This window comes from Apus apus, chromosome 4 (genome assembly GCF_020740795.1).
Source record: "Apus apus isolate bApuApu2 chromosome 4, bApuApu2.pri.cur, whole genome shotgun sequence".
NCBI lineage: Eukaryota > Metazoa > Chordata > Aves > Apodiformes > Apodidae > Apus > Apus apus.
Genome location: NC_067285.1, coordinates 49,922,003 through 49,942,797, shown reverse-complemented (window position 1 = coordinate 49,942,797; position 20,795 = coordinate 49,922,003). Strand labels below are relative to the sequence as shown.

Genomic DNA, 20,795 nt, shown 5'->3' with positions numbered 1-20,795 from the left:
AAAAAATAAAGTTTAGATGATCAAGCTTGTTTTTTAAAATAATTACATTATGTTTACTATTATTTCCCAAATAAGTAAAAACCAGGAAATTTAAAATAAATGCATGTTTCCTGGCTCACAAGCAACATAAAATCCTAACTTGGTGTGGAAATATGTTTCACAATTTGCTTTACAGACTGCCTTTTGATGAGCACTGCCTTACAAAAATTGTGTTTGATTGTTGTTCCAGCATTGATGAAATGAAAGAGTAATTTATTTTTTGTGTGTGAATGAATACTTCATCCTAAGTATGAAAGAAGGATATGTAAGAAATACCCACCTCTTGACTAAAAAAAAAGAAAAATGTAATTTCTAATAAGAAGTTGATTTACTTCCTTGGATAATACCTTAGTTTTCATCATTGTTCAAAGTGACTGAAAATGTATCTATTTGGACTAAGTAGACACGCTCTCAGTTCCCTCTTTCATATGTTTTAACTCAAGATTGTTTGTCTCCCATAAAGTATCCTTAACATGCCTACTGACTGGAAAGTTCCAAACATACGGAATCCTGCTTCTCTTTCAAGTCAGTGACAGTTTAGCCTAATGATTGATGCAACAAACAAGGTTTATATTTTCTCAGTTGCAATAAATCTGAAAAGCTCAAGCAGAGGTAATTATACATTTAAATACAGATATTTTACAGTTTTGTAATTGTGTGTATGCATACACATACTTAAAGAGAGGAGTGCCAGCAAGAAATAATGATGCTTCAAAACGCACTGCCTGTCAAATGGGATCAGAGAAGTGCCACTGTCAGCTCTTCCAGCTACAACGTTTATGTCACTGCTGCCTTCCCATTCCACTGTACTCCCTCCCAGCACTTTCCATTAATCTTTTCCTCTTCTATTTCGGCTGCTATCGGGTTCTTCTCTTTTCTCTTCCCATTCTCTGCAATAGCACTGCACTCAATCCTGCTTGCCTGCCATGTGCTACCGCTTTCTTTTCTGACAGTAACTCATTCCTTGCTCTCTCCTCATTATTTCAGTTTTGATTCATTACACTGCACATTAATAGGACTTGAGGAGCAGAAACATACAGCTAAGAAGCAGTGGCTTTTTAAGACCCAGTAACTTGATCATTTACAGTTTTATGTGTGTTTTCTTCTCTGGCATTCTGTGACTCAATTCTCTCTTCGTCACACCATCTGCATTTATTTCAGAGGATTTTCCTCATACTCTGTTTAACTTCTTACAGATTTCCACAAGGCTCATCGGTTATTTCTCTTAACTTCTACTACATCTTGTCTATGGACACTTATTCGTGACACTTAGGGTACAGGCTTTGTATTGATGTGCGCTGACATAATTCTTGCTGCAGTCTATCTTTTCATCTTTCAATTCAAAACCAAACCAAAACAACGCTTGTTTGTCTTGTATCAGAGACACAACCATACACCCCTCCAAGAAAGAGCTTGAAACAAACTGGGCCAATCAGAACTTTTAACTCGCCCTGCCATCTGTGCTGCATCCCACATCACTGTGGGCAATACCACACTGCTCAGATGTGAAGTTACTGTATTTTGACAAAAGTCTCTCTGCACAATTGGACTACAAGTTCCTTTCTGTTTATCTGCAAGAAAGCTGCATGCGTTAGAATATGGATTTTATTATAGCCAGAGCTGGTGGCATTGCCTCCCTTTTAAGATTGCATGCCTTTTCCTGTTTAAGTCTCTGTTTTCCATGTGTTTATAGTTTGCACAACTGTAACTTAAAATTTCAGGCTGAAATTTCTGATTCTGAATGTCTGCCTCAGGCTGAGTGTTTTTAGAGAGTTTTGGGTAAAATGGTTCTATAATTTTTGAATATCACAGTAAGAAAAACTATATTCTTTTAGCATATCTTTCCCTTCCTATTTTGTCTTCTCTGTCTTGTGGTGGTAGGAAACAGCAGCTATTTTGATTACAGAAATGTAAGATTGTATAGACTGCAAAATATGACTTCATCATACTATCTCAAGCTCTGAGGGATATGCTTTGTCCTGTCACATTCAGTGACTGCTACAGAACTTAAAAATGGGGTATTCAATGCCTTAATCAGAATGGAGACTTTTATCTTATTAGCTGACATGCAAGCACACAAACAGAAACAGTTCTGCCACAAAAAAAAAAGGGGAAAAAAAGGAAAAAAAAAAAAAAGACTGGTGTAGCATTTGGACTTCTGTTGCTCAGTAAACACACTAAACAAGCCCTTACATGCCTGGAAGCTAGTTTGCCTAAACTGAGGTAAAGAAAACAAAATTCGGGAAATATAATAAAGAGAAAGCTTATGCCACATGCTGCAACTGAGAGAATCTAGGTAATTAGTTTTTGAAAGCTGCATCTTTTTTGATATTCTGCAATGTATGATGAATGAGAAAACATTAAGATTTTGCTTAACACTTGTCTTTGTTACTAAATATCAAAAACAACAACCCACTCTTTCTTCAGCAATATGAAATCAGTGTTCTATGCTGCAAAACCCCAGAACTCTGTATTTAAATTCTCCACTGGTCTGTTTCAGCAATTGCTCTTCTGGCTTGACTCAAACTGCACAGTAAAAAAAGAATAACTGCACTTTTAATAAAAGGTTTAGGAAAGCCTGCATGACAAACAGTTATACATTTCAAGTAATTGCTGTCTACTTGACAGATTTACTGACAATGTAAACATTAACATTGCATTAAAAGTAACTGTTACTTAAAGGGTTGCACTGCATTTTAGCAACAAGTAATACATATACTCTAATCTAGCAAGGATACAATTAAATAAACTATATAATCTCTGCTTTTTAAATCATTCTGTATTTAATAACACTTACACTAAGTCCATATTTGGTCAAAGACAGGCTAGACAAGGTTTTCCTACCATGGAGCTCTGCCAATACCTGACCACAACTCTGGTAGCTTAGGCAAGCTTCATACTGTCAAATATTTTGGACAGCTTCCTAAACTGACATACTGGTACTCAATCTTACTGCAGCTGCAGATGTAGTGCTACAGGAATTTACACTACGTAAGTTGCAAACAAAAGCATATTTAACAAAACCTAAAATTTCCCCTTATTTTTACCTCTGGACAATAAAACATTTCTATTGTTATCACCTCATATATTCTACGTGAAGAAAAACTACCAAGAGGTTACAGACATACAGTTAGCAACACTATTAATTGTAAGCTGCTCCATCTCACATCTGTAAGTTGCAACTCTTACCTTGGCTTCCAGTCCACTAGGAAGTAGATTTAAGCAGAATAACTCAATATACTTAATTTTATGCTACTAACAATCTAGGTAATTAACATTCTCCTGGTCTAATTCTGAAATAGCCATTTGTTTATTATTTAGTTATTCATTATAGCTCCAAAATAGTTATTCAGTTAGAAGATATATAAAGCAGGTTTTGGGAGAAGAGAGATTAAGCATCAGGTCAGGTTTTTTTTGTTTGTTTTGCTTTGGGTTTTAGGGATTTTTTTTGGGTTTTTTGTTTGGGTTTTTTTTTTTGGTTGGTTGGTTGGTTGGGGTTCTTTTGTGTTTATTTTATTTTTTATAACCAGTTTTTATTACTGGCTTCTATCAGTGTTTGCCACTATTAGGTTTTGAAATATCTTAACGATAAACTAAAAGCTCTTAAATACTTAAGAATTTTTTTTTTTATTTAAATATGAAAGCTGTATAAATTTCTCCATTTAAATTATTTTAAATACCATTAATAGTGCTACTTGCTAATTCAGGCTTCTTTTTACAATCTTGAGTTTTTACAGAATTTTATACTGATGAAGAGAAAATTTTATTTAAGTATTTCCATAGCAATTTTTTACTGTTTTTAAGAACAGTAACTGATGAAAAAGCTGCTAATATTCTGTGGTTGACATTTTTAAGCTAGACATGGATATCTTGCTTCATACATGCTATTGACATATTGAACATCTCCAGCCCTACTACCCACCAGGAGGGAGGCATTACAACATTACATACCTTGTCCTTTATTTGCCGTGGTCAGTGTTCAAAGTAACAACTCTCAAAGCAACTGTACTTGCTATCTTTGCCCATAACTACAATTAACACTGGTTAAAAATTTATGTGAGTCTCAAAGGAGTTACTTCCCCAGATTCAACAAGAATTTATTTTGATGCAAGTTCCATAATCATGGAACATAATTTCATGGAAGCCCCATCCCTGGCAGTATTCAAGGCCAGGTTGGATGGTGCTCTAAGCAACCTGATCTAGTGGGAGTTATCTCTGCCCACGCAAGGGGGTTGGATCTAGATGATCTTCAAGGTCCCTTCCAACCCAAACTTTTATGTGATTCTATGCTTATCAAGTTGTTTTCTGAACAGGAAAGGTAATGAAACTTGATTTTTCCACAGACTTATGTAGTAGCTCTTGTAGAGAAACATGGATACTCAGAATTCTGCAAACACAGAATACCTTGATTCTGACACTGGGCAAAAAAACCAGGTGTTACAGTTAGTCAAAACCAAACAGCATGATGCTACCTTTTGCACCATGTTGCATGTGCTCTCTGACTCTGGCTGATAATACAGAATATGTAACAGCTAGACTGTGACTAATGTCCCTTAATAGGACATTGTCTCAAGCCACTTGCAACTATTTTCACAAAACTTACACCAGAATTAAAATCTGAAATTTCTACTCTAAGTTTCACTGAAGTAAACCAATGTGTTAAAAAAACCAATAAGGAAGTTGTAAGAGAAAGATTGCTTAAGTTCTGTTTCCCGAGGCAAAAAGACTAGAAACAAAATCAATTTTTACAGAGGATATTTGGAATAAATGTTCAACTACTGTACCTGCATAGGACCTGGAATGCAAGACAAAACCCTTTCTATGTTTTCAGAATTGACATCAACATCATTTACAGCAACTAGAGCATCTCCTGGAGATAAAACAGACAAAAGCATGAGAAAGTTAGGTGGTATTGCACCACAATACAAAGGCAAAGAATGTTTTAAAAATTAATTGCATTCAAACAATCATAAATGTCTTTTTGTCACATTTAAGTAAATAGTTTCTACATGCAACATGTACTATGTTTAGAAACATTAGTCTGTTACCTCAATGTTCGTAAGGCCTTAGGGCCATGCTTGTATTATTTTACAAAAACAACTGTCAAAGCCTCTCCTCTCCTCTTCATCCGGTTTTTATCACTCTTGTTACTTGATCAGAAAACCAAACAACTTGACCAATCAAGTTATGCCCAAGAAGTACTTTTTTCTCTTTGAAACCAGCTCTGTTCACATGCCGATCTTTCTCCACTGCTATTTCTATTGACAGAAACACTACTGTTGCCAACAGCACTCCAAACCTCTTCCTGTAGCAGCTTACAAGTTCTAGGCCATCACTTACACCAGAGAACTCAAGGGTTGACTGAGTCTAATATGGTAGAATCCCACAACCTTGAGCTCCCTCTGTGAAGCAGTCCTGGCAGTCACCACACACCTAAAGTAACTTAGGTCAGTTCCCTAAACTGGCAGAAATCCATAAACTCTTCTGGCAAGTGATTGCTTGTCACAGTTCAACTCAGGATCAGCAATTAAACCAATGACAGCAATGCTCTTGGTCCCCTTTTCCTCCCACCCAGGTAGGGAAAGGAAAGAGAGAATAAGGAGAGAGGCTTCCCTATTGAAAACTAAACTAGACAGCTTTAATGAAATACTAATGATAAGAGAAAATATGTACAAATATATACAAGTATGTGCAGGAATGTGCAAAACCCTTATCACCTCCCACACCCACAGCAACTCCCCCGGCACTCTCCTGAGCTGTGAGCAGTTCCAAAAGAAGAGACAAAGGGCTTGCCTTCCACTGTCCCTGAATTAATAACAAGAGCTATGTATGTATGGGATGGAGTATTTTGATTGGCCAATTTTGTCATCTGTCTAGTCCGACCCTCCCTATGGGAGGGTTGTAGATACAAGTCTTCTGCTCCTTTAGTGTCCGAAGCAGCAGATCCTACAAATAGAGCGAAATGTCCTTGGACTCCTGGCAGTATCTATAAACATTCAGGCATTACCAGCCCACTGGCTGGTAGACTTGCTGTTAGTTTCAGCAAGTGTGCTACTTAAAAGAGAGTTCACTGAAGAAAGAAAAAACAACAACAAAAACAACAAAAACACAGTAAAAAGAAAATTGGCTTCATCCTGGGTCAAACCAGGATGTTCCTGTAACCCAGATGCTTGCTTAAATGAGCACCATGGGTGGCAAAAGTGAGACAGGGGCAGTGTGGACAGGGTGTGATAGACCTCAGACACTGTGTTTTTGTGGTATTGCGCAGTTTGGCTTAGCATAGAATCATAGCATCTTATGAAACATCACCCATCTTCTTAATTTTTAATTTTTTTTAAATCACAGCTACCTCATTTGATCCCTATACCTCCTTTGTCTCTCAAGCCACATCACAGTTTAGTTCTTTCTCTTCTTTTCCATGACTTGTCCACTGCTATAACTTCCTATTCCGTCCTCTTCATGTTTTATTTGCCAATACTTCCTGCCTAACATCTTGCATTTTATAAATCTGACTCTCTTTTGCTATTACTGGAAATGAGGAGAAAAAAATCCCAGGATCCCAAAGAAAATGTCTTTAACTGAAAGCGGAAAATAGGCTTGAAAAATTAAAGGCACTAGTTACAAACACAAACTGAAGCAATTTAGAGCTTACAAACTTAAAATCCCCATTAAAGTACAAAAATCAACCTGGGATTTCTATCTGAAGTGAGGGAAAATATTATAGAGAAATATCCTAGTAACAACTAGTTGATGAACTCTGCCTCACTCCCCTCAAAAAGATGCATGTGTAAGCATGGAGTATGTAGGAAGGATGAGAGACACCAGTGAAAAGACAGACCTGTGAAGTTAGAAAACAAAAATAAAATAACATCACAAGATAAAACTACTTGGATCTGTCAAAAGGAACAGAAGTTGAAAAGTAAAAATAGGGTTTTTTGGGCCATTTATCTACTAATAAAAACAAACAAACAAACAAAAAAAAAAAGCAGCAGTAAGAGAAGGATACATATTAAAGATACTTCAGGCATGGTAGTGGGAGACTAAATCAACTAAAATAACTGATTACTTAAGCTGGCAATTTAGAACAACAGTGGATTAGTTAAGATTTTAGGTTCAACCTAAACCAGAAAAATTCCCATTTAAAAGCATAGTCCTTCATGGTTTCTCTAAAGTCAACATCCAGATTTGAAAACAGTATAAAACAAACAATAAATATTACTATAATAACAGAAGTATAATGGAATTAAATAACATATTCATTCTCAAGAAAGCAGCCAAGTAACAGAAAACATGAAAAAGCCATAAACAACATCTGGATGAATTAAGAAACACATTTCTTTTCAATGTAGGTGAGTATTATTAGGACCTGACAGGATCCCATCCAGAGTACTCCTCACAGTTCTATTCACCTGTGCTCAAGAAAACTGAAAACAAATGAGATCACATACATTGAATACTGCAGTGAACATGAGAAATGGAGAACCCATTTATATTGATTAAAGATGAGGTGGGTAAAGGCTGGGTGTGAAAGCAGCTAAAGTAGAAATCAAAAGGTTCTTTTAGTCTCAAAACAGAAAGTTTCTAAAAAGCTTTCCAATAGGGCTGTCTACCTAAAACAAAATACCTGAGGCATCAGAAATTTATTAAAAGAACTATATGAAGTGACTGCCAGTGGCACCAGGATCTAGAACTTGATGGTTCATTTGGTCCTTTCCAGAGCCAAATAGTCAACTTCACATTGGGAAATGGGGGAAGACTAGCTCAGCTCAAACTAACAGAGATAATGACTTGCATAGTAAGGAAAGGCAGAACCTGTCTATCTAAGGTCTCTCTGTTTCCTGAGAATCTAGTAAAGACAACAGAATCTGAAAGTTTAGAAGAATTCTGACAGTTTATCATTATTTGTGTCTTCTACCTTGTTGTTAAAACACCATCAAATACAACTGGGATTCTTCCCAGGTACGAGGTTGATTGCTCAAAATTGGTGCAAAACACATTTAAGGCCAATGAGAGAAAGAAAAATATTCTTAACTAACCATCAGAAATACAGAATCTACCCAAAATGCAAACAATATTGCTTTTCTATACACCAGGCAACAATTAACTGCTCACTATTATTTTACATGAAAGTAAAATTCATTCCTACTCTTTCTTACAGCAAAACAAAGACAAAATTAAGTTTTAATAAGTACACAAACATGTTCTCATTCCTTGGAATTAATTAAATTGCTTTTTCTGTTTCAAGTAATAGTAGCTCTCTCCCTAACCTCTGTTTCTTGAGGTACAGCGCAGTGAAGCTTTAGCTTCAAATCTTCAGCACAACAGTAATTCAAAGACAGGAAAGTTGAAAGTTAAACAGCATTTAAAAGCAACTCAGTAAGTCCATGCCAGAGCCCCAGGACTTGAAAATTAATAATCAAAAGCAGAGCATTCAGGCTACTCTAATACAACTAGATATTATAAACAGAATTACTACATTCTTTGTTGAAGAACCCAGTACTGAGGATCATAATTCACAAATATAACAGAAAGCATAAATTGCTTGTGTACTCATCTGGAGCACTGTTTAAACAAAAGTTGTTTGTGTTCTGTTTGTTTTACTAGGGACCTTACCAATTACATTGTAAAGACAACAGTAGAGTAATGTAATCTACAAAGCCATTCAGACGAACTGCACACATTTTATGAAGACATAATGCACCTTATCACTTAAGGGAATACTTTTGAACCACATCTCCCAGGGTGGAATATATAAAGACACTTTTAAAGGAGAAGGTCCAGCAGTATTTACATGTTACATACTCCAAGTGTTTTATTTATTCAATGCCTAATGTACATATGTAAAACTTTCATCACAGCAGTAAATATTTATTCCATTCAATTTGTAAAAATGTAATCATGTACCATAAATGGAACAGCTTTCCAGAAGACTCAGCCAAAGCAGTCCTGTAAGGCTGCCTTCATTTTGCCAGAAAATGCTGTATCACTATTAAAGAACTGCAACTTGATGTACAACTGAAAAAATCCACATTTATCAGTATGGACCTTCCAGAATTGATGGTGGGGGTGTGTGTTGGCATTTTTTCCTTTTTTCTTTTTGGCTAACACTACAGCATTCAAATAATAGACTATGAAGTAACAGAATGCAAGACATGACTGGAAAAAAGGAATTATGTAAAATTAGGAACACAGAACATGATCACAAGACCTACCCAATGTGATAATTCATGCCAGCAAAAGAGTTTATATATGCAAGTGTTCCTTTCAAAGAGTTTAACATCTAGACTTTGAGACTCCTCCCCTTCAACAACATGAAAATCGTACAGAATGTGAGAATTCGGTCTTAAGACAGGAAGCTGATAAAAAAATAGCACAAGTGTATGAAACTTAATCTAATTTAACTTACTTAATATGCTTAATCAATTTAGGTTAAATGAAATAAAATGCTATATGGTGCTTGCAATTAAGTTTATGTAACTTGATGGTTTGCAGAGTTAAGTCAATTTTTCCCAGAATAAAACATTGCTGAATTTCAGATGTAGAGAGACATTTTACTAGTGGAGAGAAAAAATGTTGAATGGATGGAACTGCAAATACATTTTTCAGTCATTCTTGTCCTCTAAAAAGTGGGTGAAAAGCCCCCTCCAACTGACTATTCTTAAGTACAGAGATCAAAGTGAGCTTTTTCATTTTTGCTGAAGTAGATGTGTATCCTTACATAGACAAGAAGCAGATATTTGCATGAAAAGTTGTTTTCAAATCTGATAGAAAATAATGTAACATTCTGCATTTTTGTTTTAACTTTTACAACACTATGGTTGTATACAAAATTTTTACTGTATAACAACATATATACTTGCCCTTGACCTCCTTTTACTGGCTTGCATTTCTGCCAGCCAGTAAGATCACTACTGTCTGTCATGAAAGTCACCAGCATTTATATTAAAAGATGAAGCACATTAGAACAAAGTCACACTCTTTGTCTTGAGAGACACAGCAAGCAACTGCAATAGAGGAAACAGGTTTTCTTCAGGCAGCTCCAGATATCAGACCTTGAGTCAATAAATCTGTCTTCAGAAAAATACATGTCCTGCTCTTTAAGGAATAAAGTAAGCTCTTTTTTTAACTCATAATAACGAACAATCAAGCTTATGAGTTCTATCTCTTATAAAAAGATTCTCAATCCATAAACTATAATATGTCCATATATGTTCTTTACACAACACCAAGCAGAACTTAATTTTACTAGAGTGATAGAACAGAAAAAGAAGACACAGGAATTTTTTTCCTGTCTTCTTTGCTCTGTCTTATCATTTCCTCATTAGTCAAGGCTTCTCACACATAGTAGCTAAGAACAGTGTATACTGGTCTCAAAGACCTAGTGTGCATATGGCCGATGAAATTATTCCTGCTTTTTTAAGGACAAAATTTAGTCTTTGGGACTGCCGGCATCACTACAACATTTATTTCAGAACTGCCTATCACTTTGCCACATGGAGTACAGGACTAGGGAATGGATATTTAACAGAAGTAAGAGAGATAACCCTGCAAGAACCAGTTCTGAAAGTAGATCTTTTTCATTAAGCCAGGGGATGCTAATTGGTAAGTGAATACCATTTCCATATTGTGATGGGAAGTGAACATTTTTGGAAGAATTAAAATCAGAACCGTATTGTTCACATGGGAGAGGCCTGAGGACACTTTTTTCATGAAATCCTGATATTTTGTTTCCTCTATTCTCCGTAATGAATTAGTGGAAGTACTTAAAAATGTGCGCATACTCCTTTCCAAAAAAGGCAAAGTATGGAACACATTCTAGTGAAGAAAGCCAGATCAATTACTTGCTTTGTAAGTTAGCAGGCTGCTTTTATCCAAACCAATGCTGTTATGCTTCAAGAGGAGATTAACAGAGCATAAACGACACCCCAAACTCCACAGTAAGAACACAGCAAAGCTTACGCAAGCTGTGTTTCTATCTGGCTCGCCCAACATCTCTACTTTAGAAAGCATTTTCAACAAGTACACCATATATGGGTGTACTCATAAAAATTTCAAAACTCTCCCAGTATTTTGGTCCTTTCAAGGACATTTTTCTGAAAGGACCCTTAGTTCCATGGTCCACAAAAATGACAAAACAAGCATTTACTTTGACTGTCAGAAGATGACTGAAGGTTGTGTAATTTTTGTAAATGCATTACTACTTAAAATTACTAGTCTACACTATAGAGAGGTTAACAGATTAGCTTGGCTTTCTAGCAGCAACAGCCTTGTTTACCAAAACTTTGGATCTCCACAGCAGTATATTCATTTTTCCTATTAAAATTAGCAAAGTTACTACTTAAACCTTTATTTATTTGGAGAAAACAAATAGGCCTCCCACATAACATCAACAAAATTATTGGATTAGAAACCCATAGAAAACCCTTTTCAGTACATGGGGTTGGGATCTGGACCTTTCAAAAGAAGCTTACAAGGGCATCCTGTATCTTTTGCATACTTGTTCAAAACTGATTATAGCCAGTCTTTACTATCATCCAAGATTAATCCCTGCCACTGTGTAGTTTTCACACTTTTTTTCACAATTTAACCTACTGATCAGGTGAAAGAATTCATGCAAACTGGCCAGATATTTGGTGATGAGAGAAATGAGAATAAAAGGTAATTTCAAAGAGGGTAACAATTATGCTCTACTAGTGAAGAGTTTTTCTGTATTTTTCAATGTCCCTGGAATTACTTTTCCATTTGTACCATAGTTAAGATGATCATCACCATTTATAAGAAGTATGCCCTGCTGTGAATTTGATAGGTTTCAATTTTAAGGAAGGAAGGGGGAATAAAATTATAATGGTATTTTCTATCACAACACTTATTTGGCTGGATCTAAAAGCGAGTATTTAGTGCAGCTTTTTATCTTTGAAGTATGCTCGAAGTTTTACATAGCAGACCAAGCCTTCCATGTTGTTAGTCATAAACTCAAGCAGGACTTTTTTTTTAAATACAAAAGACACTTAAACATGAGATGAAAGCAACTCTTATTTCATCTGAGCCAAAATGAAAGTCACAGCAATAATTTAAAAATCAATGAGGGCGTTCTTGATTTGTAAACTTAAGACAGACACTGAAGTGCTAAACACAAAAAAATATGAAAACCAACACATTGATAGAAAGGCATATTTTTACAGATTTACAAAGCTGCAGTGTTTTTTTAGCTTGCAAAACTGCCGCATTTACTTTCATATGGTCAGCGCCTGCATTCTACTTGGTTAATAAAGTACAGGAACAAGTCTTACGACTTCCATATGCAATCTTAAACAAAAAATTCAATAGTGCACAAATAATAAACAGATGTTTTAAGTGTTCAAAGCTCTAAGGGATATACATTTCAGAATAAACTGAAGAAGCCACCTGAAGAAAGTGATTATCTGGGGGGGAAGCAGTTATTTCTGCTAAAACTGTTAAAGCAATAACCACTTTGTAACTATTTATTCAGGGTGAAAAAAATCAAGAGTTCAGTCTCCTTATGATTCAACCATGGTAGCCATTTAAACAGCAACCATACTTAGCACTGACAAATTAACTAGTTTGCCAATGAAAATACAAAGTAATCAGTAATTCGTTTATTATTTAACATACTTACAGACCCAAGTCCTGGGAAAAATAAAAGATAACTCAATTTTTTAAAAGGATGGGAGAGTTAGCTCCACTGGGCATAACTGGCAGGATTTTGGTAGCAGGGTGCTACAGGAATGACCTGTGTGGCAGGAGGTGATGAGCTGCCTTTTGTTGCTCGTAACCAGTTCTGAACCTGGAGTAAGCAACTCGCCATGTACCAAAACATCACGAGCCATGGCACCTCTGCCCAAACATATATGAGAGTGAGCAGCAGTCGCTAGAGGAAGGGGTTGTAGCCCACAGAGGGGACCCATCCCTGAAGGGCTGTGGCCAGGGGAGTCATCATGCTGCAGCAGAGGAAAAGAAGCAAGGAGCAGCAGAAAGAAAACATCACACACACAATATCACCCCTTACCTCACCAACACGCAGGGAAAAAGAGGGTAGCTGAGAGGAGAAAGGGGGAGAGGAGAGGTCTGTGATTGAAGCTGAGCCTGAAAAGGGAGGACAAAAGGCATTTTCTTAATTGCTTAGGGTCTTGTTTTCATCTTCTCAGAACTTGAAATAGTGATCTGAGGTTTTATGTTAAAAAAAATAAATTCAGTAACAAAACCCTGAGTGCCTGCAATACATGTTGCAAGGCAGGCACCAGGAAGATCACAGCCATGTATTCTAGAAGGAAAATATACATAGCATTTTCTTCCCAAAAGACTACTACTACAAAAAAGTCTACTAAAATATTAAAAAGCAAAACAAGAACAAGTTAATAGCTATGCATGTGCAGGTCAACGAAGATGAACAGTTATAACCAAATCAGCCAGCAGGCATCATGTTGTACTGATCAGGTACTCCTCATCTGTGACGGCTCAAGAAGCTTCTGACTTTTGTGCAAATACTTCAGTTTTAGACTGACCACAGAAATATCCTTTACTGTTTCCACATTTCACAATAGGATTCCTAAAACTTACTTGTGACAACAAAAAAAGCACCAAGTTCTACCATATTTTTCTTGAACTTTCTGTCCCACTTCAGCTCCTGTGAGGCTCTTAAGAGGCTATCTATTGAACTACAGTTGCTTCTAAATCAGGCTTTGGCTGTTTACCATAGCTATCCCATCCTCTGATCTGCAATGCAGAAGCAGTAAACCAAACAGTTGACCAGGACAAAATTTTTTTACTGTATATTCTTTATGCACACAGTACTGAAACCTGAGCATCTAATTTATGCAAAAACGTCCCTATTTCTAGGCACCACATAAAAAATCCAGTGTACTCAGTGTTCACTACAAATATATAATTTGAAAGTATTTTTATATTAAAATTATACTTTTTATACTGTTGGCAAAGAATACAGCTCATTTTCCCAGTTAAGAGCAGAATAACTACAGCACGCTTGAAAGGATTTCTTTCCAATGTGCAAAAACAAGGCAATATGGTTGATGATAGCCTAGGACATATTAAAGTGCTAGACTTGCTAGATAAATGTAAATGCTCTTCTGTTTAATACCAAACACAAACCAGCAGTTTTTGTCCTCACTAGCTCTGGAAGGCGTTAAGTGCTGCAGATGAAGTACCATCTCTATTTAGAGAGTTAGCTTTATCTCCTGGATCTGGTATTTGCCTACATGTTCTGACTTCACACCTGTTTTTGCAAACATGGAATTATATACGAATTTATGTCCCCAAATTAACTTCCAGGTTATAAATAACCACTCTTACATTAATTAGATTAAATACCATTAAGCAGATCAAGCTGAAACTTACTCCCTCCTCCCCCTCATTCTGCACCCCCCACTTCCTGACTAATCAGTTCTTTCTGGTAAAATTTGAAAGCCATCCAGTTTTCCCTCTGGAGTATTCTTCAGCATCCCTACAAAAAACACGTGCTAGAAGAATCAGCTAGTCAAAGCACGATTTGCCTTTTTACACACACAACACTGGAATTTCAAAAGCCCTCATGCTGACTTAGTGGGATTTGTGCTACTATATTATTAAAATTTTCATGATCTTCTAACCAGCATCTCATCTTTGCTTGCTCCCTGCAAGGGACCAACTTCATGGGTGATTAAAAAACCTTCCACCCTTTACAGATGGAGGCTAGCTGACTCACATTTACTGTTTCTGAGGTTGGGGTCTTGTGAATGCCGAGTCCTTCTAAAGGCCTCTTGATACTTCCTGGAAGTGGGAGTATTTCTGCTCCTTCACTACCACCCACAGAAGTTAATTCCCCTCCATTGTTCATGCTCAGGTGCTCATCAGACCTAGTGTGACCATACTCACTACTAAACTCACTACACCAGCAAAAACGAGACAGGCAGTTTTTTTCTGGGTTAGTTTTCTGCCAGGTCAATTAGTTGCATCAGCTCATGGAAGTGTCTGACAAGAGCCAAACCAACACAAAAGAGAGATGCTATACTGGCTCACTGCCTCCTCAAACTAAAAGTCCCACCACGTATTTAGAGGCCTTCTAATCCCAACTGCTGAAGAAGCAGCTGTTATACTTGCTAAACATCAGAATATCCAAACAAGGATGTGCAGAATGTTTATAACGTATGAATCCAGCTTAGGTACAAAATCCATTTTAAGCATATACAGTAAAGCTTTTTATCTCAGGGAAATGGTGTGGAAAAGAATAAAACCAAAATACAGTATTTGGCAAGCTACAGCTTTTCCCCAGTCCCACTTAACCTACTGAGCACATTCTGCATTAAATCAAAGGTAGTGGTGCTGGACTATTTGTTTCTCCAAGTTCAAGCTGCTTACTCCCTGTAAGCTTAAAGGATGGTCATCACAGAATAGTTTGGGTTGTAAAGGACCTTAAAGATCACCTAGATCGAATTCCCCTGCATGGGCAGGGACGCCTCCCACTACAGCAGGTTGCTCAGAGCCCCACCCAACCTGGCACTGAACACTTCGAGGGATGGGCTTCCACAACTTCCCTGGACAACCTGTTGCAGTGTCTCACCACACTTATACTGTGTAATTTCCTCCTAACGTCAAGGGACAAAGAAAGAAAGAAAGAAAGACAAAGAAGGAAAGAAGAAGGGCATCTCCTTACTGTATTTAACCCCTTCTAGCTTATGCGGCATGGTTTTAAAAACACAAATGTAAAATTGATTAGGTAACAAAACATCAGATGCAATGACATTTTTTTAAAATAATCTGTCAAGTACTGACAAAATAAAGTAATTGTTTATATCTCAGGAATATTAAGTCAGCTGCCTCAAAAAAAAATATGTTTAGATCATCTTTTTAAAGAAAGAGTCCACAAGTTTGATTCATTTGATGACTTACCAATCAAGATGTGACCCGTTTTCATTGCTGAACTACCTGGCACCAAGCCATGTACTACAAGCTTCTCTTCACTGATGACTTTATCCTTTCTGCCTTGTTTTTCTGCTCTTCTGGTACTCCATGAAGACTGATGGACAATCCCTACTAAGGCCTCCAGCAGCCTCTGCTGCTCGTCTTCTCCAGCTCTGTACAGTTTTCTGGGATTTACATAAACATATACATCTTTGTATTTCTGCTGAACAGTGACACCCATTTTCTGAGAAGACTGCTGTTTCAATATGGAAGTAGGACCACAGCTTCCATTGCCTTTCTTAACAGAATGCTTTGGTAGAAGATTCTTCTTTTTTAAGATCTTGGTCAATTTCTTCAGTTCGTACTTTCTTTCTTTTCTTGATCCCTCTTGAATAACTTCAGCTTCATTTTCACGAAACCTGACATGATTCACTGTTGGCATTTCTGGGCAGCTGTTCTGAAGCAGAACTTCTTCTTCACTTTCACTCAATTCTAAATAAAATAATTCCCCATTTTTCTGCACACCATCCAACCATTCGGGCTCAAGGTCACTGGGAAAGAAAGAAGAATGATCAGTGACAGCTCTGGTAAGGAAGTCTGCTACACAAGTGACATCTGCGGCTTCAAGTAGGCAGCGTGCAAGGAAAAAAAATGTAAAAAAAGACATGTTGCCTCTTGAATATTGAACATTCAACTGTTCAGAGTTTGCCATGAGGTAAAAGCTCTCCTTGGACAAATAATGGATATGGCAAGGAAAGGCACCCCTCACAGATGTTGAGTTTCTTGAAATGCCTTACAGGAAAACAGCCATTGCAAAAAGCAATGTTCATTTTTCTGAAAACAAACAAAAAACCCACCCCCAAGTAATTTCTTTCACATACAAGCTTTAATTAGTAGTTAAATTTAGGAGAATGATGGGTCTCTCTCTTGGAGAAAAAAAATGCCATCCTATTTGTTGTCTCCCATTATTTTTTTTCCTTATGCATTTATAAGAAAGATTGTACTGATAGCCATTTGGAAAGATAAGATTCACATGTTAAAACCACCTCAACATAACCAAAAAAACTGAAGCTCACATGCCAAAATACAGAAAAAACCATAAAGAGGCAGAACTAGAAAAAATTGTAGCAGCTGGAGTGGATCACTTTAAGTCAGCAAGCTGCTGCAAAGAAAAGGCAACTACAGGATGTATTACCAGTAGTACCATCTGCACAGCACAAAAAAATTTTTGTCCTAATTTGGCAATGGCGACATGTCAACCATGTCCAGTTTTGGAGAACACATTTTAAGAAAGATGTAATAATTGGAACAAGCCCAGAACACAAACAGTAAGTAGTTTATAAACATGTTTTAAAAGGAAAGAAACTGAAGGAAATAATATTCCTTTGGCTGAGAAAAAACCCAAACAAAAACTGACAGCTGAGAGGAAATGAGCCAAAAGGTCCACTTCCCCCACCCCAAGATGAACTTCAGTGTTACTACAGAAGTATGAGCATCAGTAGTGATCAAAGTAGGAGTACTTAGGTGTTTAATTTACCAAAGTATTTAAGCTAAATATTAGGAGAGCTTTTTGATCACACACATACAAAAATTATCAGCATTAGCAGGTGATGTAAAGAACATCTGGGATGTTCTGTAAACAAGATTTTCAGGAACAGACAACACCAGATTTTCTTCCTGACTAGAGGTCAAACAGATATCCCTTTCTGTGATCTGAGCCCATGCTGATAAAAATCAAATAAGGAAAAACTAGAATGGAGACCTATATAATTATTATAATTAATTGTTTAAAGTTCACATACAGTCATACACTTTACACTAGAAGTAGCTGATTTTATTGAATACAGAATGTAAATTGTTTGAAACTAGTATTACATAATTCAATTAGAGCATTAATTTGAAAACACAGATAAGTGATACAGCTTCAAGGTTTAGGTAAACAGGAAACATTATACAAAGATATTGCACCACAGCACCTTTAAGGGCTCAGATATGATCTAGCTGGACTAAGAATATAAAAACCATTGGTGTTACTCTCTTCCTAGAACCCCAGTGACTTACAGAAGTCTATGGATGTTGCAGAAAGGATTGTGATCTGGCTATTCCTGATGGTCACAGGTAAGTTAGAGCTTACACAAAGTCTTCTTTGTATCTTCTACAAAGTCTTACTCAAGATCTTGAGTATCTTACTCAAAAACACATGAGAACAATAACTAAAAGCTGTTACAGCCAGATAGTTACCCAATTTAACATCTCTCAAAAGCTGGGATCTAAGAAATAAAATGAGTTTTTCCTTGATTTTTTTAAAGTACTCCTACATTGGAATGCATGTAAACAAAACTGGGAAAAAAAAAATGGATAAAGGAAATGTTAGAAACTTACAAAGAAATAACATTTGGGGTAGCAGGAACTCCTGTCACATATGATAGTCTTTTATTTCCTCTTGAACAGGGATTGTGTTCTTGGGAAAAGCTCATTCTGCTTTGGGGTAGATGTTAAAATTTCAGCTTGGATGTCAGTTCTTACATTCTTTTTCTCCAGCTTAGTCCTCTTTTTTTATTAGAATCTACTATGTGGACCAAGGCGGCGGGGGGGGTGGGGAAAACCACACAGGGCTGTGTGTGATGTTTACACCAGGTCCACTCACACAAAACCACTCCAGAGAGAAGGCTTGTCAAGGAGGAGTACATATGGCAGTCACTCTATGCAAATAAGCTGATGAAAACAGAATACTGAAAAAGTGTCACAGTAGCATGAATTGCTCTCCTTGAAGTAATTTTCATGAGCGTGCTGTAAAGGAACCTTGACTTTCTGCTTTTTTAGATGCCTGTATTCAAAGTCTAAAACATCACCTATGGCATCAGGTGTTTTGTGGTTTTTTTCCCTTAATGTTGTAGTTTCACAATTGATTTAAACCAACCTAAAAAAAATAAATTTAAAAATGAAGAAAAATATCTCATTTCCAATTATCTTGCCTTGTGCCAAAACAAGCACTTCATGAAATAACCTGAGCTCCTCAATCTTAAAATAGCTAACAGACCTGTCTCTGTACCTGTTACTCTGCAAAACTGTACTGTTTCTTCATCCCTGTTCATTGTACACTGAAAATCACATCTTAACCTCCTGTTTCTGTACTAGGAAGGCTGGAGTGTCATAGGCCCAACAGAACAAAAATATTTGGACCTAAAATTAAGCTTCATGCTTCTGCTGATGCAGTGATAGAAAAGATGCATTTTCATTTATCAAACAGTATTATACATTGTGTTCCATGTTGACAACTGTCAAACAGCTTTATCCCAGAACACATGTAAAGAACACCACTAAAAAGGCATTTTGGATTAAATAATCGGGAAAGAAAAACACAAAGAAAAAAAAAAGAAAAAAGCATGGCTTCAGGCAGAGATGTGCTAGCTACAGCTCAATTGTGGCTTATAAACCTAGGAATGAAGGTGGATGTACCTCCAACAGCTTTGTCTCTCACTGAGCTAGGGGTATGGGACAACTACAAAATCAATTATACTTAAAACACACTTCAAACTTCTTCCAACGTGCCAAATAAAATGCCATTGGTTAGACCTCAAAATACACATCTGAACCGTCAAGCAGAGTTGCTTTAAGGCAGGGAAAGGACAGAGCGTAAATTTTCATACAACCTAAAAAAAAATAACCCCCCAGTCATTGCATATACGAGTTTTAAATGTGTATTGTTATTACAGTTGTCTCCTTACCTATTATTTCCCAAACAACATGCCACTAAAATAGGAAGATCACATCCCCCATGCTAAGGCAAATTATAATGCGTGAGCCAAGTCCCTCTTTCCCTTCCCTTTCCCAGGCAGTGTCCAGCTGGGATAAAGGAACCCAACCAAGGACTGCCCGCCAGCTGAACTAATGCTGCTGGCTCGTCACCCCAGCTGGAGGGTTCTGCCAGAGAAACGCCGTCTCACAGTCTGTGCCAGTCGGCAGGGCACTACAGCACGAGCAGTGCCCCTCCTGCGGGCCTGGCTCCAGCTGGGCAGGCTCGGGAGCAGCCTAAGGAGAACGAACTCCAGGAATGCGCCTGGCAAAAAGCCTGCCGGAGTCAGCAGCAGGGAGAGGGGAAAGCACCAGAGTGCCCGGCACCACCAAAGACCTGGTCTCCCGAGCACCCGCGAGCTCCAATGGCCCTCCTCGGCGGGCTCCGCTGCCAAGGGGCAGACAGGACGCCGAGCGCGCTCCGGGCCGCCCCGATCCTGCGGGGAAAGCCCCCAGCCCGCCCCGACCCTGCGGGGCACCCCGCACCACCGCCCCGCCGCAGCGGCACCGCAGCTCCCCCGCCCCGCCCCGCCCTTACTCGGAGCTTGCGGACAGCGAGGTGGCGCACGAGCCGCTCTCGCTGCTGCCGCTGCCGGTGCCCGCACGCTCCGCGCCTTCTCCCCTCAGGGACGGCTCCGTCCCCGCCTCGGCGGCTCCGCGCCCGCCGCCGCCGTGCCCCCCGGACGCCATGACACCCGCACCTCCGGCCGCGGGCGGGCACGTGACCCGCCTCCCGCCTCCCCATTGGGCCGGGCCCGGCGCCATGGAGACGGGAAGAAGCCTGAGGGCGCCCCCCGCCCGGCCCGGCCCCGCCGCGCGCCCCGGCCGTTAACGGCCGTGGGGGCGGCGCCGCCTGTGAGGAGCCCCGCGAGGAGCCGGCGATGGGCCGCGGAACAGCTTCCATGAGCAGTAACTACGGCACGCACCGCTCGGGAGGAGGTAAATGGTCATTTTAGTGCTGCACCTGGCAGAAAGGCCAGCTCGCCCGCCTCCTCTGTCTGGCAAGAATAACCGTAAAACATTTCAAAGTGCCCAACCTCCCCATT

At 38.4% G+C, this 20,795-nt stretch overlaps 1 protein-coding gene across 1 annotated transcript in view; it reads right to left on the bottom strand.

The window, feature by feature from the left end:
- Window positions 1-20,455, bottom strand: part of INTU (inturned planar cell polarity protein) — a 43,399-nt gene extending 22,944 nt beyond the window's left edge. Inside the window, exons 1-3 of the mRNA XM_051616621.1 lie at window positions 20,288-20,455; window positions 15,943-16,505; window positions 4,824-4,909 (exon numbers count right to left, since the gene is read on the bottom strand). Of these exons, the coding sequence (XP_051472581.1) occupies window positions 4,824-4,909; window positions 15,943-16,505; window positions 20,288-20,439 (801 nt within the window). The 5' untranslated portion in view covers window positions 20,440-20,455. The remainder of the gene's footprint in view (window positions 1-4,823; window positions 4,910-15,942; window positions 16,506-20,287) is intronic.
- Between the last annotated feature and the right edge of the window lie 340 nt (window positions 20,456-20,795).